Source organism: Thermobia domestica, chromosome 8, assembly GCF_964235325.1.
Source record: "Thermobia domestica chromosome 8, izTheDome1.hap1.1, whole genome shotgun sequence".
In the NCBI taxonomy this organism is placed as follows: Eukaryota; Metazoa; Arthropoda; class Insecta; order Zygentoma; family Lepismatidae; genus Thermobia; species Thermobia domestica.
Genome location: NC_137461.1, coordinates 31,285,332 through 31,308,238, shown reverse-complemented (window position 1 = coordinate 31,308,238; position 22,907 = coordinate 31,285,332). Strand labels below are relative to the sequence as shown.

The 22,907-nt window shown below is 36.1% G+C and overlaps 1 protein-coding gene across 2 annotated transcripts in view; it reads right to left on the bottom strand.

Moving 5' to 3' along the window:
- Positions 1-22,907, bottom strand: part of LOC145692828 (uncharacterized) — an 89,635-nt gene that overhangs the window by 48,978 nt on the left and 17,750 nt on the right. Inside the window, exons 1-2 of one of the 2 annotated variants that reach the window (XM_081768326.1) lie at positions 11,058-11,259; positions 5,157-5,255 (exon numbers count right to left, since the gene is read on the bottom strand). In XM_081768326.1, the coding sequence (XP_081624452.1) occupies positions 5,157-5,255; positions 11,058-11,115 (157 nt within the window). In that variant the 5' untranslated portion in view covers positions 11,116-11,259. Of the gene's footprint in view, positions 1-5,156; positions 5,256-11,057; positions 11,260-22,907 lie in introns of those variants that run through there. The other variant, XM_081768327.1, reaches the window with a different exon arrangement.

Sequence of the window (22,907 nt, the reverse complement as noted above, 5' to 3'; positions counted from 1 at the left end):
CTTCCTATAAATCTTTCTCTACTATGTTATGTAAGTATTAAATATTACTTTAAAATAACAAAGACACTGACAATAGGGTGAGTTCGCCAATAGTCGACCGCTGAAAAAAAAAACATCTTACTTCTAAGCACTTATAAAGCGTGATGATTTCATAGTATTTGACAAAAGTGAATTATTTGCTTTATTTGGGTTCTTTTGTACCATGCCGTGTGTTAACTGCTCACTTTTAAAGTTTTGCAGTGATATAAAAATACATTTTACGAAAACTCATCAAAATTCCCACTTGTCGACCATCATCGCTCAGTAGTCGACCGCATTCAAGCTATTAGTCGACCGCGCGCAATTTCTATCGTTTCTATCACGTAGAAGTAATTGATTACCTTAGGTGATATTTCGAAATTGTATTATTCGCGAGATTTGAACTTGACAAAACGATTATATAGATTTTATTTAATTTTCATTAAGGTTTTCTCCTTAGTGATTATAAATGATAGAATCACGTTATTAGGATTTGATACATAGCTACTTTATTTGGAATAATGGATTTGAATATTAAATAGATCTTCCACGTGAAACAAGACTTCTCTCCTGCGTTATATGCACACGTTATCTTATCACTTATATTACGGTTTTACAAATCCTAAACGAAGTACGAGTCTCTAATAATTTAGAAAATCCTAAGTGTTCAGTTTTCTCCTGTGTGAAATATGTTCTCTCCGGTGTTAGGTTTCTCTCCTGTGTCACTTGAGCACATCGAGTTATCTTCTCATATGTGATAAGGCTTCTCTCCTGTATTACTTGAGCACACCGAGTTATCTTCTCATATATGATAAGATTTCCCTCCTTTGTTACTTCAGCACGTCGAGTTATCGTCTCATATATGATAAGGTTTCTCTCCCGTGTTAGGTTTCTCTTTTGATTTACTTGAGCACATTGAGTTATTTTTTCATGTAATAACAGTAAGTTCCTGATTATTTATTCAAATCATTTATATGGTACAATCTGCGCACAGGAACAGCTTATCTGCAAGTTCTTCCCATGCATAGAAAGATAAATTGGTACACCGAAGATGGAACCATTTATCACATTGATCGCAACCCACTGGTTTTCCTTACTTTCCACATCCTGCGTTTATGGCTCCACTGCCGTAATCAATTACATCTTCTTCATTGTGATGTTCTTCTACAACAGCAGTGGTCGTCTTCTTCGATCTTTTCTTGGATTTATCCAGTTTGTTGCTCTTTTTTGCTGTTCTTTCATCCCTTTTGCGTTTCTTATTCTCCTCTAGTGTCTTCCGTTCTTCTTGTGTTGCAGTCAGTGCGCGGTGATATTTTTCTGAGCTAATTGCAAACGGTATCTTCTCTACCTTCTTCTTATGCTTTTTGATTGGACTCTTAGGCCAGAACAGATGCTTTTTAAAAGTTGGTGTTATATATATTGATCTGATAGTTTTAGGTGTTGTTGCGATATTCTTCTGACTTGATTCACTTGGTCCAGTAACAGCATCGCTTTCAATGCCCATTGTTTCTTGCTGTGCTTCTGGTATAGAAACCAGAGCTTCAGTAGGAGGGTCTTTGGGAGAATAAATATCTTGCCGAATATCCTTCATAGGTTCAGTTTCATTCAGTGTAGTTGATGTGTTTCCTTTCTTCTCATTTGATGGTACAAATTCTGGAATAGATGCTTCCTTTCTCAGAATAATTAAAGGCTACTCTGATTCTGTTGTTGAAGCAGACATAACTGATTCTTTGTTTGACACAATACTGATTTCCTCTTTCTCTTGTGCTGCAATGGCGTCGAATTCCTCAGGTTTCGTTGGTAGAATAGGTGTTACATTCACTCTGTTTTCAGTTGTTGCACTTGGGTTGGCTTCAACAGCCAATCACTGGAGAAGATCATTTAGTAAATCCTTTCCAACAGTGAGAGTAGCTTGAGACAAGTGTTCATTGTTGTCATCAACTACAGGGATTTCACCAACTACAACTTCGTCATCTAGTGGTAAGTTGGTACTTTTATCATCAGTTTTTAGTGCTTCGTCCATCGGCTTTTCTGCTGGAAGTTTCAAAACTTCACGAAATGCGTTGAAATCAATCGCAGCCTTTTGATGTTCATCCTTGTACACAGTAATAACTTTTCTTGCAGTACGAAGATCTTCTTCACTAACATTTGGCTGAGTGGAAGTACTCTCTATGTTTTTGGATACACTCTTGATACATTTCGTGTAGTCAACAGCGTCCGGATTGAAAGGATATAGTCCACATTTGCGAAATCCATTCTTTATTGTTGACGGTGTTGTTGCTGTTGCTAGGACATCTGCAATAAGTGGTGCAAACTGAACTCTTGTAATGGAAGATAAATTATGTTCCGTTAGATAGCTGCGAACAACGAATTTCCAATTTGTTTTTAACGCCTTAAAGACGGACACAACGCATGGTTGCAAGATGTGCGGATACAGGGCATACAATATGATCTCGTTGTCACAAAATTTGCTTACTTCATAAGTTAAGTGAGTTTTGTGACCATCGATGAAAATTATTACAGGCTTAGGTACATCGTGATCTAATAGCCATTTATTGAAACCCTTGGCGACCCACTCAAAGAATGTCTCACTAATCATCCAGCGAGAATAGGATCGTCCTATCACAATCGAAGAGGAAATATTGGACACAATATCTCTGGATACTCGCGACTTGTATGGATAAACGATCATTGGAGCAACGGTTTCTCCCGAAGCACCAAATGTTCCTAGAAAAGTAAGGGTTTCCTTTTTCTTATTTTGAACCTCACAAATATTCTTCCAGCCTTTTGGTCCCTAAATTTTTCCAGATTATGGACACAACTGAAAAGAAGATTCATCCGCGTTAAAAATTCTACGTGGATCTTCTAGAATGGAAAGATTGTTCGTACTGGTGAAGTAGGTCTTAAGATCATGAAACCACGAACGTATATATTCTTCTTTTTCAAAACTTCGGCAGACATTTATAGGCTCAGTTGTCCTCACTGCAATATTTTGATGTCTCTTCAAGAAAGATGCATACCATTTCTGTCCAGGTCTGTTGTGTTTAAATGGTGTTTTGCGTTTGTCGTCTACAACTATTTTCTGTACTGAATTTCAGAGGTCATGCTTCTTTCTGGGGAAACCACGTTAAGAAAGTTCAATAATCCAGATTGCAAGGGCTTCTTCTTCTGTTTCACTGAGATAAGTACAGCGTCTCATCTTTCCAGTTGTTTTTGGTACCCGTCCATGTAATTTGTCTAAAACTGTTGTCTTTGGCACATCAAACCTTTTACAGGCCTCACGAACTGAAAGTTGTTTTGTTCTTACAGCTTCTAAGGCGTACTGCATATCAAATTCCGAATAGCGGAAAAATTTTCTTTTATATCCCGGAGCCATGCTATCTGTCAAAAATACACAAAATTTAAAATGCTTCGCCATATTTCTAACAACAAAATGCATTGCTATATTATAAAGCAGACGTAATCAAGAATATATCAACAAAAGCTGTTTTTCAATATTGATAATTTCAATATTTCAGTGTTCTTTCCGAAAGAAGGTTCCGACCTGAAAACACCTGAGCCGAGTGAATCGATATTTTTTTATTGCCATTAATCGGATGATGATGTCCTAAGAACGTGAGACCTAGAGTTTAACGTGAGCTCCGAACCAATTGTATTCCCATGCAAAAATTAAACCCATGACTTTATTACAAAGCAGCATACGTTAACACTTACCTGAATTTTGTTGAATTTATTTATGTCCTTTAAGCATTTGTGCCACAGGACGGGATAGGGGAGAGAGAAGGATGAGGGAAGGTGTCGGCCAGAAATTATAATGTAGGTAACATCATGACATGCGCCTGGTATAACTGACAAAACCCCTAAGAAACCTGTTAGAAGGGCCGGCATAGGGGTTTGAACCCGCACATCTCTCCATTCCCAATTCGTAATCCAGCAGACTAGGAACTGGACAACGTGTCTGGTACATGCCTCCAAGAAATTATTATTATTTCTCTCAATCACGGAGACGTGGTAGACGTACAGGAAACTCTTCTTGTTCTCGTTTGTTTGCTTGTTTCTTTGTTTATTATGGTTTAACGTCCCTTCTTAGCATCGAGACTATGTAGAGACGTGGACTTACAGTTTATAGTAATATTCGGACCGCTTCAATTCGTTCTATGCTCTCTCGCTTGGAATTGAGCCCGGGACACAGAGCACCAAAGGCACGGGTACTACCCATTAGACCACCGAGGAGGGCTTCTTGTTCTCGTGTAAAAAAAAAAAAAAAAAAAAAAAACTTGGTTTCACATTGAAATAGTAGATCGTCATAAAAAGAAACTTTCAACTAAGTTACTGAACAAATTCCAGTCAGCAAAACGCGAAACATAGTATGAAACAGTGCGGTCGACAGGTGGCAAGAAATATTCCAATAGTCGACCAACACGAGAAACAGGCGGTCGATTTTTAGAATATGTCACGAAATCAAAAATTTTATACATGCATGTTGAAAAACAGACCTTAATACCAAACAGGAAATAATTTGAAGCATTTTTGGCGCACTCTCAAATAATCCAATAATCGACCACCCTTGGTCGACAATTGGTTTGTATGGGAAAGAAAAAATGCCAAATTCCGACCACATTTTAACGTCTATTTTTTCATTTAATACTTTCCAGTTATTGACAAATTATACTGTGCAGCTTCTAGAATAACTTAGTTATGTAACAAAAACATTTCTTACCTCACGTACTATCTATATCCTCAGAAAAGCGAAAAACAACAGATGCACATGATTCCCATTACACGCTGTCGTAAACTGTGCACCTGAGTCGTAATTCTACAGATATGTCGAAATTTATCGGTGAAAGACGACCAGCTGGCCAAGGGAGAAGGAAACAATGATTGTCATTGGTGGTATATGATGCAAGTTTTGTCGTGAATCACTTGCCGCTCCAAAAGACCATCAGATATATTTTATATACACAATAGTAAGCAAAAAAGGTCGACTATTGGATGGCGGTCGACTATTGGCGAACTCACCCTACTTGGAATTCAAATTAACTATTTCATTTTCTTTCTCAACAAAATAAACCTTAATTCAATTTCATCCTAAATCACACTAATGCCATATTTTAGTTAAAAATACATTATGGACTTACCAGGTGCCGCCTGTGGAAAGCAATTTTGAGGCAATACCGTGTTAATTGATGTCACCATGCAATCGCACATATAATTCAAGTCGGTGGGAAAATTCACACCTGTTGGACAAAATAAAAAGTGATTGAAATGTTAAAATAAAAACTTAATGAAGTTATTTCAACTTCTATTTATTTATTTATTTATTTATTTACTTATTTGAATGTACACTCATGTCCAAAATTATTGTCGCATGTCTATAAATAAGTTGTTGTAGGAATATAATTTGATAACGAATTCGTCCGGTATTTCTTATAATGTTAATATGCGTGTAATCGGCAAAGATATGTATGTGGCAAATTTCATGTCAAAAGAGCAGTAAATAAAAACAATAAAACGAAAATGCATTTTCTTGTCCATTTTATTTTACTCATTATAATTATCGCATTTATAATTCTTTTCCTGTGAAATTTACCACAAATATACATTTCCCGATTATACATATACTATCAGTATTAAAAGTAACCTGCAAAATCATTATCAAATTATATTCTTACAAGAAGCCAGTTATAGATATGTGACAATCATTTTGGACATGAGTGTACCTAAATATAAAGTAAACTAACAGACTGTTCTAACACAGGACTAGGTAGAAGAGTTAAAGGACGTGTAAAACTATGAATGTTACAGTCTTCTTTTTCATCGCAGATTTATTTATTTTTTGAGAACAAATAAAACAAGCTTATTTCCTTAAAGATCAAAACTTCTAAGTGACATTATTCAATTCAAGCAAACAAAACTCTGCAACAATACAAAATATATTTAATCTTGACTAAAAAGTAGAAAATAAAAAAAAAAAAAATTTTAAAAACATGATTACCTTAAAGAAATAACTAACAAAATAAAACTAATTCTACTAAAAAAAAAAAGTAAACATAAAACGCTCTATCAGTGTATCCAGCTCTCATGGCACTGAATCTGCTAGTTTCAGAATTGTTCCAGTTCTAAAATTAAAGAAAAAAAGAAAGAAAAAGAAAAAATGGGTGCCTGCTAAGAAATGTGCACCGCAATTTCGTTTTACGCTTCTGAAAATACAGTTTTTGTGGCAACCACTCTTAGTGCACTAAAGCACGATTTTTTTTTTTTTTTTTTTTTTACTAAAAGGAAAAGCATAGTGCGAGCTTAGGTGTACAAACTATTTATCACAGAAAAAAAAAACGAAAGGGAAAAGGGGAAAATGAGAATAATATGTTTTCTATTGGGAACACCATGACAAGACGGTGGTGTCAATTATAATACTGGGTGGAACGCCCTTACTTTATGTGGCAACGTACGTCAGTAAGTGAGAGCGGTGCTTACTGTTTTCACAAGAGTAATAGGTGCTCTCACTTACTGACGTACGTCGCTATAGGAAATAAGGATATTTCTCCCAATATTATGATTGACGCCACCTTCTTGTCATGGTGTTCCCAACAGAAAGCATATTATCCTCATTTTCTCCTTAAATCTGGACTCTATTTCTTTTCAGTATGACTGTACTTGTCATCAGGGGTTAAACTGAGAGGGAACGCGAGGTACGTCATGGTGTCCCTCCACTTCACTGAGAAAAAAAAATGTAGGTGACGTACTTAAAAAGATAGGTTACATGCGTAATTCCTGTAGTTTTTGGACAACGTACAGCAGACCTATAACTGAAAACGCATGTTTTATAATACTTTCTGAATAAGTATTCCATCTATACGTACTTTCCGTATGAAACCATGTAGGCGGTCAGGATCTCACATACAAATGGACGTATATAACATATAACTGACGAAGGTAACATAAGTATATGCATGTGATACACGGAAAACTGTTAGATGTCAGACATCCTGCAACGGCATGATGTAACATCTAAGGGTAGTGTCTATGTAGCATACGGATAACATATGCTCCGTACTGATTTCTATAGTAAGCAAGAGGATACCGTATATTTGTACAACATGCCGCTGTCCGGAGAACGGATTTTTCTCAGTTCAAAAAAAAAAAAAAAAAACAATGGGCAAAGATAAGCACGGGGAACGGTGTGACGTCATGCGTCCCCCTACCTCTCAGATCTACTTTTACCTTTGCTTCCCAAGTTTTTCTTTTAAATTATACATAAATAGATTCTTTTTAATAATTGTCTTCAAATCATAATTATTTATTACTTTTTAAGTACAATTTGTTTACAATATTATTTATGAAGTAATGTTTTTAATTTTTTTTTTTTCATTTGATACGAAATCAAAATTAGGAATTAATCTTTAGTGCCAGATAACCTGGGTTATTCGGTTTTCCGTGGGGGTACATAAAGCTTTTCAGATTGTATGTTTAACTATAACCTAGTTCTTTACAGAGGCGCATCCATGTGGGTTAAACAGGGTCCGGACTCCCTTCCCCCCCCCACACACACACACAAAAAAAACTTTCTAACTCAACATACATTTCTACATACTATACTTGTTTAACAGGGAAATGATTGATGTAGGATGAAAATCTGATCTTACACTTCATCTGTACTCTTTCTCTTATAAAAACAAATTATAATACGTCACATTTTTTTCTTTCCCAAAAGGAGTTTACGAAAATGTTTTCGAAATGTTAGAACAATTGTTGTTATTATGTATAGGAAGATACAATTATGTTTGAAAGAGCAAGGTTTGCAATTTTCAGAAATGACTTCAAGATGACCCAGCGGAATATCATGTAATTCAGATTCCATGTTAAGCTATACGTTCATGTCTCATATAGCCTCGCTAATGGACGGGAGGCCTTAAAATAAAACAAATTGAACAATTGTCAGGATTTAGGGTTTAGATTTGTGGGCTTTCGGTAGCTAAGGCCATTTAGCCCTTCACGATTTGAGGGATGACGTTCCTCGGCGAGCACACAATCCGGGGAAAGGGAAGGAAGAAAGGATTGGGAAAGGAAGGAAGCGGCCTGAGACCTATAAGTTAGGTACCACCCCGGCATTTGCCTGGTGTGAATGAGGAAAACCCAGGAAAACGTCATTCAGGGTGGCTGGCCTGAAAAAGCTGTTACACTTTTTCGACCGAGTGACCCCACCGGGAATCGAACCCGGGACCGCTCGCACCGAAGGCGAGAGCGTTAGCGACTAGGCTACGCGGGGCCACTGAACAATTCTTTTCGGTGAATATTGGAAAAATATCCTCCGTCAGCTGGGGAAAAAATTGTATTTTATAAAGCATCCGCAAAAAGTTAAGGATAGAGTTGTCAAATCCTCATTTTTACCCGAATACATCCTCTTTATTGAGCCATAGAAATTGTTTGGGTGGAGTTTTGGAAAAGCAGGGAAATGTCTCTTTTTTCTGGTACAAAGAACTGCTTCAAGCTCAACAAACTCTTAGTACGTATTAACCCTTTCCAGTTCATCGTCAAGTAGGAATCTACATTTAGTTTTGTTCACTTCAGTCTGATGTCCAGTCACACCCGACATACATTTTTGCGACAGCATGGTAAGAGTCTGTAATTTCGGATCTCCTCAAACCTGTTCATAATGTGTAAGAAATGGAATCCCAAATATTCTAATCCTAAATATTATTATTATTATTATTTTACCTGTTCAGACAAACTTGGAAATAGTAAAAAGGACCACAAAGATGAATATTATTAACGTTCAGGCTTCTAAGAAAAGATAGCATATTCAACTGTAAACTCGAAGGAAGCAAACTTAGTATTTCCGTAATCGATATTGAAAAAGGTGTACTTTAATGTATTATGATTATATTATATATTAAAATGTAATAAATGTGTTAAATACATTAAATATGTCCTTCTTGTTTCATGAAAAGATTTTTCGGATAATTTAAATCTTTGTGTGAAATCTAAAAGCACCTTTCTTCTTCTTCTTCTTTTTTAACTATGTTATACTATATACGCTTTCAAAGTCTTGACTGGAAGACCAATCGGAAAACGACCATTAGGAAGACCTAGGCGCGGGTGGGAGGACAATATTAAGATGGATCTCGTAAAAATAGGAATACAAAGTAGAAACTGGATGCAGTTAGCTAAGGATAGAAGTCACTGGAGAGCTTTTGTGAACCCGGCATTGAACCTCCGGGTTCCATAGACCATAGAGTTAATTAGTTAGTTAGTTATAATATATAACCTTAGTTGAGAAGAGACTGGTGCCCTGCTTTTTTTTTTCTTCTTTCACAAGAGGTATATACACACACATAAAAAGACATTATCCTCTTTTTAGCTTCGCCATAGTCGGCTAGGGAGGTCACAAAGTTCCGTTACTCCTTGGTAAATGCTAATGTAAGTTTCTCCGTTACCCCTTTATAAATGCTAATGTAAGTTTTCCCGTTACCACTTTATATATACTAATGTAAGTTTTCCCATTACCCATTTATAAATGCTAATGTAAGTTTTCCCATTACCCATTTATAAATGCTAATGTAAGTTTTCCCATTAGCCATTTATAAATGCTAATGTAAGTTTTCCCATTAGCCATTTATAAATGCTAATGTAAGTTTTCCCATTACCCATTTATATATACTAATGTAAGTTTTCCCATTACCCATTTATAAATGCTAATGTAAGTTTTCCCATTACCCATTTATAAATGCTAATGTAAGTTTTCCCATTAGCCATTTATAAATGCTAATGTAAGGTTGGTTTTCTATTGTTTCAGATTGTGTGAACGATGTCTGATACTTCCAGTTACAGTATTGAAGTGTGCAATTTACAGGAGTTCTAGCGCACACAATGTGGTCTTTTGGTCCAAGGATAATCCACAGTTTCATGAAGGATTGAAACAAAATCCCCTGCAGGCGATAATATGGGCAGGCGTGGACAGCAGACGCGTGTTTGAGCCATTCTTCTTCAAAGATGTTGTGAATCACCAGCGATTGGACATGTTGCAGATTTTGGCAGCGTATTATCCTTTGTCATCTGGCTGGTCCTTTGGACACTTTATGTTTCCTGTCTCAGTAAAACTTCTCGCCAGCATTGTTGTTCATGTCATTCAGTTCTTTCCATGTAGTTATTTCCATATGCTTAGTGGTTTATGTTAATTATTTTCAGGGTTAACGGTACTTTGTGGCCATGCTGCAGTATGATAAAGTTAAAATATCTTTTAAAAAAATAAAAATAAAAATAAAAGCAAATAACTTCTAATAAATAATAGTGTTACAGTTGCCGAAACTCTAACTAACTAAGAGCTCCTCTGTGGCTAAGCGGTTAGCGTACGCGCCTTTGGCGTGGGAGACCCGGGTTCGATTCCCGGAGGGAGCTCATGTGGTTCGGATTCCACGTTAATCAGTAGGTTCGCGTCTCATATAGCCTGGCTGCTGAAAGGGACGCTAAACTAAAATCAACAACTCTAACTAACTAACGCTATGGTCTATGTAACCCGGAGGTTCAATGCCGCGTTCACAAAAGCTCCCCACTGACTTCTATCCGAAGCCAACTGGATAATCTGGCTTGGAACTGAACAATCTCCACAAAATTTGCAATCGATCAGTGAAAACGACATCTTTCTAGAGATTATGGTTCCCTGGAACTCACTGTCGAAAGGACTGGCCAGAAAGATATAAACTTTACTTGACCACAAACATATAAACCTAGCATTTTATCATTTCTCTGCTAAGCAAGTATAAGTTTTATTGAGAAAGGATACAAATGTATGTCAAGATACGAAGTTTACGGGTGGGGGTCCGGACCGGTAGACCTCCCACGTTGGTGGGATGCTTTTCAGATCGAAGCAGAAACGAACAATGAACACTTCATCACTATAAGACAGTGTTGCCCACATGAATAATACGATATTACAGAGCTTTTCTAAGCAATTTGATCTTCGTTAATAACAAAAGAAGAAAGACAAAAGTGCACTTTTTAGGAGTAAAATTGGAATGTAAATACAATTTCTGCATACATACCCTGTGCATGAACTGATTGCGAAATCCAAATTACCATTACTAGTGTCCAGATATTCATCTTATCAACTTAACTTAAAGTGAAACTGAAAATATTCGATACTATGAGCAAGCTATTAATCAAAAGCTTTCTCGAAACTTTTGCAGCCTATAGCACAAAACGCTTGCTATCAATAAAACATTCTCTGTTCTGAACTTGTCTTCTTTTCTATTTGTTGGAGAAAGACTTTTTTTAAGTATCTGAGCACGGTATTATTATTATTTGGGCTGTTGACATATCTGGACCAAGGACGCTTGTGCATATTAACGGAAGCCAATAATAATATAACTAGTGTCATTTTCAATACAGGAAGGCAGTAATTTTGTTACAAATGTGAGGAAATAAGAGTGAGTGTACTGTACGGTTTTCCCCCAAATCATGTTGAAAGTATTATATACACTTCAATATACTCTTCCTTAAAAAAAGACAATAGAAACGTGCTTGAATATTGTACTGTATATTATATCACATATAAAGTAAACGTATTAAATTTTGTTTTTCACATCGTGGAAGTTCATAAAAGTCAATGATCGTATACATAGTCATGTTACAAAACTCATACTGCGTTACCGTGGCTTAGTGGTTGAGCACTCACTTCTGGTTCGATTGCAGCTCACGCCAAGCGGTCATTGTTGTGGGCAAGATCATGTGCGTTGGTTTCCTTGGAATTCTTCCGTTTCCTCTCCCTTTCTTTATTCCACTATTTCGTACATTATTTATATCATTGTCTCCCTTAGTCTCGGAACTAATCGTGGGAGTTAAACTTTTATCTCAAAGAAACAGAATTCATTAGTCGTTTAATAATCCGTGAAATGCTATGGACTGCCAGTCAACTTTTAGTTCGTTGATGTGTAGTCGACACCAGGTAATGACGAATTTGGCAATTACTAAACCCACCCTGTCTCTTATTATTTTTATTTACATTTAATGAGGAAATTAAAGAAAATTTCAGTGTTCTTCATGAACTGGTTAAAATATTACATTGCCCTATTACAATATTACTTGATGCAAAATATTTTATGAGGAAAGAACTTAGAAATACATTAAAGTTAATTTAGTTTTGACAATTTGTCGTTTCCAAACTCTAGTTCAAGAAAAAATTCACTATAGATCGTTCCACGTGAATGGATGATGTGGGCATTCACGTGGAACGATCTACAGTGAAGAAACAAATCTTCTGATGGAAGTCATGATAAGAGATGCGTACCCCTAAAATAAGGTTTACCCGTTTAATTGATTACGTGTTGTTTGCCACGGTGTTGTTTGTCATGACTCGATTTTGGTGTTGTTTACCATGGTATTGTTCTCTCTGCCTTATCTTATGTCACATTCGTGAAGATTTATACAAAATCGACTAATAAGCTAAGGATTGCCAGATGACCATATTATAACAATCAAATCTATTGTATTTATAAACAGAATACATACAATACTAACTGTTCCAAGCACATTATTAGGTTACAGCGCTATCGACAGTTAACGCCACAATTAAATTTATTCAAAGTGAGTTCAAGCACTCGATATAATAATTTGTCTGCTTAAAAATTCTCGAAATGCATTTTCAAAATTGATATGGCATATAAGTTGTTTGTGTTAGACAGTGTAGTCAACATTAAATCTAGGGCATATCATCAAGACTACCCATAAGGTGGGTAGCAATCCCGCAAATGGGGACCCAGACCTTCCGAAGGGGCGTGATATATATATAGGATGGTAAGAAACTATTTGAACAAACTGAGAGATTGGTCAGTGAAGAACTTTGGATTACCTATGCCTGGTATGTAATCCCTACGTTCCTTTGTTGAATCCCTCGCACACATCTTGCGGAGGTTTGAAACATACATTTTTCAATCGAGCAGGTATGACTTCCGAGTGCCATGTTCTAAACTGCACTATCTACGTTGAGTTGCTTTTGAATTACAGCCCTTTGAAGTTCATTTCCCCACACTTTCGGCACCTTATATCGCCGAAACTATCCCTCACTGACCAAAGTTCCAGAGGACTTTTTTACTGGTTTCGATGTCGGGAATCAGCTCGCGAAGTTTGTTCAAATAGCTTCTTACCACCCTGTATATATATTCTCAGTATTTCATAACGTTTCTAGAGGTCAAATCAAACAAAATTTTATTTAAAAATATGGATTTAACGATCTTTTAAACACCTTTACTGAGAGGAGGGAAACTTAGTCTATTAGTAATTCAAAAATTTAGTGACTTGTATTGTTACTTTTCTATTTTGAAGTCCGCAAAAGAGCTCCCTACTGGCAAAGCGGTTAGCGTACGCGCCTTTGACGTGAGAGACCCAGGTTCGATTATCTGCGGGAGGTCACTTAGTTCAGATTCCACGTTAAACTGAAGATCCACGTCTCATATAGCCTTGATGCTGAATAGGACGCTAAAACTGAAAATCAAATCAATTCCACAGAGATTATTAAAATAGAAGGGTCGCCAATCTCTCCATAGCCTTTCTCGAACAAGATGCAATATGCACGAATTGGAGTGGATTTGAGTTAAGCATCCCATTCAGCAGCAGACTATGAGGCCTGGGGCTACGGCTTAACATGGTTTCCGATCCACATGAGTTTCTGTCTGTAATCGAACCCGGGCCTCCCACACCAAAGGCGCGTACGCTATCCACATAGCCACAAGGGACCCCTGTGTACAATTTGAGACAATAAAACCTATGGCAGAAGTAAACGGGTAGATTACGTTTCTCTAAGTTAGAACCATTAATTCTCTCGGACGTTTGAAGATAAATTTCAGAGAAGAAACCAAAGAAGAACAATATAAAATATTGTTTCTTTTTTTTATGTAATCGTACACAATATCGTATCTCAGGTGAATTCTCGGTGTGAAAAAATTATAAATATTTGCTTAACTTTTCAAGCAATTCTCAGAGTAAACACTTTAGATGACAATGACGCAACCAAGAAATTAATTACAATCTATTCTGATGACTTTAGTTATAATTTTGTCAAAGAGAAACAAGTGTATAAGTCAGTCTGTATGCAGCTACTTTCTCGGATCTTCACAATGAAATTTATAAATTGAAGTTACGTTTGTGTTTCCTGAGCTTTACAAAGGCACTCAGAATTTCCTGGCGCGAAGTGGGTTTTTAGTAGACAACACCGTGTGCGGGAGTTTTATCGCGGTTCTTCTGTTTCCTCCCACTTTCTTCATTACACTATTTTTCATTCTTTCTCATAATTACCATATCCTTTAGCTTACAGGCATAAGCGTGGAACGTAAAATTGAAATATTCTTAAGATTATATAACCCAGTTCTTTAGTCACGTAGCATAACGAAAAACAAAACATTATACAATAGAAAATGATATTAAGAACTCCGTTAAAACAGAAACTGCAATTATATCAATTTACTAAGTAATTGTGATATTAATGATGTTTTGTCTTCATTTGATTGGAGTTTAATGTTCTCTTTCAGCAGCAAATCTAATGACATCTCTGTCATCCCAAAGACGAGAACATTTACCATTTATTTCATAGAGGGTCAAAAACAGAGGTGCCTGGCAACCCTTCCTTTTACTCTTGGTGTGTGTGAAGTTTCACGATAATGAGATATGATAAGATCGGAATGCAAATACTGTCGCAAAATCGTGGCAAACAACACGAAAATCGAGTCGTGGCAAACAACACGCCACCATTTAATTTTCTTTTCTTTTTCTTTCTTTCTTTTTTCTCTTTTTTTCCTCGAACGGGAGTTTGGAAATTACAATTGACAAAACTAAACTACCTTTGATATATTTCTAAATTCTTTACTCATAAAATACTTTGCATCAAGTAATATTGTAATAGGGCAATGCAGTTGTTTACAATATTTGCACATTAATCTTTTAAGCTCTGAAAAGAGCTTCATATAAAAATCTTAAATACAAAACATATAAAACATGATCAAAAAACTGGACTTGATTCCCTTGTGCAGTGAACACGCTATACGTATTGTATATACATCCACAGGAAATCCATTAGAAAAGGAGCTCTGTGCTATTTGCGCACTCATACATCCAAGTTTGAGCTCTATGTATTACAGAATATGTTATATTAGCGATTAGAATAATATAGCATTGTAACCAGCTTCAAGTACGCACTTAAATTCTTCGAATATGAAAACGAAATTGTTCTCGTGACAAAGAGACTGTAGTCTTCCTCATCCTCCTTTGCTTTTAAGTCCAGATTATCTCTTTGATCGGAAAACTCTCTGTAACAACAGCGGAAGTTTTTCAGTCAGTCTGCCTGTAGAGAAAGTTTATTAATGACTTTATATTTTGAATTTCCGGTTGCTTTCATACGCAACGGAAGAGAAATTCGCGCGTAATCTTCTCGGGATGATTAACTACTACGTTTTTTCCGCTTATACGGTGCACATCCTTTGTGGATATTGTGGATGAAAATTATTTTAGAGAATCATAATACCCTCGCTGGCATTCTAAATTTTGATCGAAAGGAAAATAAAGGAGAATAAATGAAACAAAAGAAAACAAAATAAAATCTAATGAGGAACGTTAGTTAGCAGCAGTGAGGCACGGTTTTATAATGCTTTTAAAATTAGTTTCTTCTGGACCCTTAGACAATCACAACCATGTCCAAGGTACCAACCATATGCGTAATTTAATGTTTTGCTTTTTGTGCTTTTGGGTTGCCCTAGTCATCAGTTATCGCCATACACTGATTTCAACATTTTGAGAGCTACTTTAGTACTTTCTTGAAGCTTGAAATAAAATATAATGTTGACTGGGATAGATACTCTTAACATGTTCTCACTGTTTCGTCTCTGGAAGCCAACTGATCACACAACTCATTCAAACTCGACACTGATTGTCCGACAAAGTCATTCTACTGGGTTTACTAGTTGAAATAAATAAAATGTCGATAGGTGACGCTCTGGAACTACCTTCATCGTACTTTTCGATCACACGTCGTAAGTCAAAAGTCAACGTTGCTTTCTTCAGAAATGTTCTCAGCTATATATTAATTAACCCACTGAAACAGATACGGCACCACAAGTTTTAAGGGAATGTATGCTGAAAAGTTCGTTTTTTTTTTTAATCATAACTCGTTACATTATAACTTTATAATATACAGTATAATACACGACAAGAAGTAAAAACAGAAAAAAAAATGAAACATCTAGTTGCTAGTTAGTGCTAAGTTGACAGCGCCAGAAATTTTCAAACGTAATAACTAGAGATAACTTCTTGTTTCTTTGTAACGTTGTATTATAGCTTCTGTTCTGAAACCAAACACAACAACACACTGAGCAAGGCTGTTTGATTATATATATAAACACAATCACATAACAGTTTGAACACATTAACTGTGTCTTCATCAGACTTCCACTCCTTCTAGCTACTTGAGAGTTGGTCATCTCTTTCTCAACTCCGAAGTATCAAGACCAGATAGAATAGTTTCTGTTCTATTGTATCGCGTATATCTAAGACCTTTCTATAATTCAAATAGTAGTTTTTTATTTTCTTCTATTACTCTTATTTGTGTTGTGATAAATGTTTATATCGGCAACTTTTCCTCCTATTACTTTTCAGATGCTGATACAATCACAAATGGCCAGGAATGGACGTCATGAAGAGTGTATTATTAGTGACGAAGAAGTAGCAGCAAAAGTTGGTACATCCGAAATGATAAGTAACATACAAATTGAATCAAGATTGTCCTAAAAAAACAAACACAAAGGATATCTGATTGAAAAAACAAACCATTCTTTCCTCTATATTTGAATATCCCACCTAGGGATGTAAAATACCTGGGTATTTATTTCAGCGGGTAAATACCCAGGGTAAATACCCGGGTATTTACCCAAAATGGGTATTTTAGTGGGTATTTTATGTTTCAATTACCAATAAATGAATTTTATCATTGTCAATGAAAAATATAATGGTCATTTGTATCACCTGCAACAGGAGCATTAAATAACCACTAAATTAATCATTTTTTCTAGCAATTAAAGAATGAATTTGATATTTATTAAGTAACACAGTACGGATTTCCTAGCTACTTCCCATTATTTTTCTTTCTACTTACACTAAATTTCCTTCTATTATCCTTGACAGAAAATAATTGTCGATCTACCCCGTAAATTCTTACCTTAGTGTGCCCCTGAGGCGTCCAATCAGTTGCACAGTATAGAATTCGATAGTGAACCAAACCAACATGAAAATATAACATTTATGACAGAACATGACGATGACCAAAGAAAGTGAAGTCAGTTGTCACCAAACTAACCATACACTATTATTAAGTATTCTGTCTGTCAGCAGCTCCTGGTAGTAATGATACGAAATTTAAGTTCTTCCTTAGGTTCGCGTTTGAAGAAATTGCTTTCTCCATTTTTCTCGATCTCTTGATTTCTGAACGTAATGACTATTCCTCACTCACAGCGAGCGTCTGAAGCCTAGTGTTATTGACAAGCAAACTTTGGAGGCAGTGTAAATGGCTTCCTCATCTTGTTTTTCCAAGCAACTTTAACGAAATTGTAATCCTTTTTTTTCCTTTGATATTTGTGTAAATAGTGCTTGCAAGTGATGTCTATGTTTGTATTAACAACATCAGTTACGCTTCCCAGTAATGTCTTTACCGATGGACACCCGAGGATGTCAGAACAAAGCAAATGGAGATGAGCAAGACAACCCAAAGATACTATATTACAATACTTCTGTTTTACTAATATAAAAGCTGCTCTCATGTCTCCTATGATTAAAAAAATTTTTATTCAGGGTTTTATTGTTTACAGAACATTCATGATCTCTTCAGACAAGTAATTTGCGTCTTTTGACAACGCGAAATCAACAAAAACAGGTCCAGACTTTGAAATGACGAAATAAATGCTAGATTCATTTCTCAAGTTACTCCAACCGTCACGCTGTAAATGTAGATTTGGAGATTTCCTCTAACTTCATTTAAACTTCCCCTTGCATTTCACTGTATTGAGCATCCAAGTAACTTGTAACCAGGCGATACCTTGATGGGGAGCATACGAAGGACGAATTTTCTTTAAAAAATTCAATCCACAAAGAGTGACCAAGAAGTGACAGGGGACACTCACTAATGTGATCGCGTTGGCAAGGCTTTCGTTCAACACTTCCTGTAATATACTTCCTGTAAGACTTCGTTACCCTTCTATACGTCGGTATTTGTTTTAAGAAACGTCAATATTGAAATTCTATCAAAAATCCTAAATAGTAACATTGATCCTAAGAAGCAATAAAAAGTTAAGGAAAGCCTGTACATTTGATGGAAATTGATGTTTTTTTTTTTTTTTTTTTTTTTTTTTTTTTTTTTTTTTTTTTTTACTTTAGCATATTTTCATATAATACCTGTAAGTGCGACTACATCAAATATATCGAACTCAAGACATAGGGCACACTTTTTTCATGATTAACTTGAAGTCCATAATATTCAACTCGAAAAGATTTTGATAATTTTGGTTGTCTTTATTCAACTAGTTATAGCCTCTGATATGTAATGCTTTAGATACATGATCCAGCTTTCGTTTATCTTTTATTTATGTGTCGAGTGCCTGAGTTGTTTTCTGTGAAACATTTCTTAGAGTTTTAAAATTTCAAAATTTCACGTTTCAGGAAAACTGTTGGATTGAAGGACTCTCAAAATATCTGTTCTCAAATGAAAATACACAATAACTTGATAGGGTTCTTGAAAATTGATGGCGTTTTGCAGACTTTACATTTAAAACTGGGGCTGTCTCCCAAACATTCAACACAGGGGGTTTATGTACGATTTCTATGTTTGGACAACCTAAGACTTAAAGTCATACTACGATTTGTTATTTTTTTTTAAGTCTTGGTGTAAAACTAATCCAAGTTTAAAAGCCGTTCATACCTTGGTGAAGAAAGGGCATAGACGGATAAGTAGACCTATAGTAAAATAGCCCCAGATCAATCTTGAGACGACAAGTGGGTGGTAATGTAGGTACCCCGAAGAGATATTAATCCCTCAAGTTTCAACTCTGATTCTGATTCTCCATCTGATTTGTTCGTGAGCGATGACGTAAAATGTGGTGTGAATTATTTCTCAAAATTGGCTTGATCAACGTTGATCAAACTTTGATGTACGTATAGGTATACACGAGGGCTTCGTCTGAAAAATGTAACAACTCACCCCCACCATTTCCCCCTTTCAAAACATTCGACTCAATATTTTGGTCTCTTTACCTATGAAGTTTTTCGAGAAAAAATATTTTAAAAAATAGGTTTTAGATATCGCTTTAACCTAGAATAACATATAATGTCCAAAATTGTACCGCTGGTGCGCCATGGCAAACTTGCACCGCACCTGAACGGGGACAATTGGTTATTATTTTGTATATTTATAGTCAATGAATGAGACATCACGCTCGAGAGACCCCAAAATACAGAAAAACGTTACCAGTGCAGTTAACAATTCTTAAAACATCATAATAATTGAACTTTCGTAAAATACCCATTTTTTGGGTAGGTAAATTCAAAAGGGGTAAATACCCGGGTAAATACCCATTTTTTATTTACCTACCCACTGGGTATTTACCCGACCCACATCTCTAATCCCACCAGATGACTGAGGTTCAATTCAATTATTAACAAATGAAATCAAAGGCGCCCATCAGGGGGGGGGGGCAAGGTGGGGCGCTTGCCTTATAGGAAATTGTACTTGGGAATATTGAAAATCCAATAGAATTTTTACATTAGTTAGAGTAAAATTTGAAACTATATTTGAAATATCGGTTATACTTGCCCCGCCCCCCTTGAAAACCAGAACATAGGCGCCCTTGAATGAAATGTATTCAATTGAATATCTCCCATAATGCATTATAGGATACTTGTGTAGATAATATGGTTGAAATTAACAATCTACATGCCCTACAAAGTTATTCAAACCTACAAATAAAGTAGAAATTGGTTGTTCATTTGCATACAAATTGTCTGTAATACGTACCCAAATCTCTCGTGATTAAATTAGTTATTATTCAGAATTGGATGAAAAGAAAGAAGTCTATTGGTGAAAACTTACAATGCAGTAAGAAGAAGATCCACATTAATTGCTAAAAATGCTTTCTATACATTTGTGTTTTGTTGCTTGACATAAATGAATATTGCTTGAGAACTTCCATAAGTAAGAATTTATACTACTTTAGTCCATTTCACCATTGAAATGGACATTTAAATCATCATCATTATAGGTATTCTGTCATTATTCGCAGCTCACTTTGCTGCAACTGAGAAGCTTCCATGCTCCAGTCTTTTCCGCTAACCTATTCGTCTTCACTTCCAGTTTTTCTGTGTCGATGTTGTCTACTAATTATAGTCTTCTTCTAAATAATAGTCTCTTCCTCTTCTAAATAATACTAATATTGTTCTTTTCTACCTCACCATTCCTAACATCATCTCATTCGTTTTTCTCTCTAACACTGTGTGTGTGGGTTTTCTCGGTTTTCTCCCGTTTCCCCCCACTTTCTTCATTCCACCATTTCACTCATCTCTGATCATCACCGTCTCCTTTACCCTAACCGGTATAACCGTGGGACCTAAAACTTAAAGATTTATTTTCGTTTCGTTTCGTTTTCCGCTCTACCCAGCTAATTCTCTCCATTCTTCTCCAGGGCCGCGGTGACGGTGCATGGGGTCCCGGGTTCAAACCCTGCTCCCGCCAAGTGAGCTTTGTGGTGGACAAACACCGTGTGCGTGGGTTTCCTCGGGGTTCTCCCGTTTCCTCACACTTTCTTCATTCCACCATTTCATTCATTTCTCATCTTCACCGTCTCCTTTATCCTAACCGGCATAATCGTGGGACGTAAAACTCAAAGATTTCATTTCATTTTTTCATTCTTCTCCACCCCACATTTCGAAAGCTTCGTATTTCTCACTTTCCTTCCATCTTTTTTATCTATAGTAATATGAAGAAGACAATGTCTTCGGAAGATGTGTCCAATCCAATTGGTCTTCCTACGAACAATACTGGCTAAAAGCGTCCACCATTTAAAACATCTTGGTTTGTTGATCTGTCGATTTTATCTTCTCCATTTTCCTCCAACACCATATTTTTAAACTATCTAAATATTTCTTCTCTAACTTCTGTAGTGTCCAAGTCCAATGGTTCTTCCTTAATCCAATGCTAAGTCTGCTGGTTAAGAGTCCCTAAGTCTATATAATTAATTATATTAAAATTGTTCCTGTTTCACACTGAAAAGTTTCTACGGCGTATTTTAACAAATATGACTGCTGAATATGTGATCATACATGCCAAGCGCCACGATACAGGGACGTACGTATGGGGTGGTTCCTGGGGTCCGCCCTCCCCCCGAAATTTCGACTTTTGTGTAAATTTAGCCTAATTTTAGGGGCAATTTTAGTAATTTTAATATAAAATACCCTCATATTGAGTTTGGACCCCCCGAAATAAATCCCTGCATACGCTACTGCCACGATACATAACTTAGCTACATAAAATTAAGTAATATGTACTCGGCAAGAATCCTTTTATGCATTACGATGTTTGTTTCCTGTACGTTATGTTCTCTGAAAACAATGAAAGGAACACTTGTATTTCACATGAAGTTCTTTTCCAGTGACTCTGGAATTGAAGAACAAGTGAACCATTATACTATTTTACTATTGGACAGAAGTGTACTGATCTGTTATGTCAAAAGTTCTAATGTCTCTTTGTTGTGCATTCAAGGGAGAAACTTTAGCCAAACTAAATGTGATTTAAGGGTCTTCACTACAGCGAAATTAAACTACAGCTAATTTTAGAGTTTTTCTGTAATATCTTCAAAACAAATAAAAATATTGGAAAAACAGAAACGTAGTGAACTAGTACACTAGACAATACGATTTTGCATGTGATACTTCTACCACAATTCACCTATCTGCTTTACCACAATTCACCAATTCACCTATTGGTATGCCGCTATTTACAGAACCCGTAAAAAATGCTAAATTTATCTACAGTTGCAAATCGAAAACAGATAGATGAGTTGTTGTAACGGTATCACATGCAAAATCGTATTGTCTAGTTCACTACGTTTCTGCTTTTCGAATATTTTTATTTGTTTTGAAGATATTACAAAAAAACTCTAAAATTAGCGGTAGTTTAATTTCGCTGTACTGAAGACCCTTAAGAAGCTTGAGCTCCAATTTGTTTTATTTTACTTAAAGGAAACTCGTTATAATAATCTCAGATTCTACGATATTTTTCTTCCTTCTTTACGGAAGTTAAAATTTGAATCAGTCGAAAACAGGATTAGTAACTCAAGTTGAATTTTAATTTGTCAGGAGCGTGGTGGCTCAATGGTAGAGTTCATCTCCGGTGCTTGGGGTCCCTGGTTTGATCCCAGCTCGCACCGTGTGAACCTTGTGGTGGACTCGTGGGTTGTCTCGGGGTTCTCCCGTTCTGTCCCACTTTCTTCATTCCACCATTTCATTCATTTCTCATAATCATCGTCTCCTTTAGTCTAACCGGCATAATCGTGGGATGTAAAACTTAAAGATTTCATTTCATTGTTTAATTTGTCAGTATCGTGTCAAGCACAGTGTCCTTAACCGATTAATCTTCATGACAGCTAATTTCATTTTATTTGCATTCATTAAATGATTTTAGAAATTCCTACGTTTCTTTATGATTTACGAAATTCATTCCTACATTCTTAGGGCTAGCAAAAATTTTTAAATGTCCTTATGTTTACGGATAGGTTTCTACTGTTAGGGATAATGGAGTACTGCAGTTTCTAAGTTTGTAAAGTAAAATATCAGTGATGATCAGTGGCGTATTTATGGGGGGCTATCGGGTT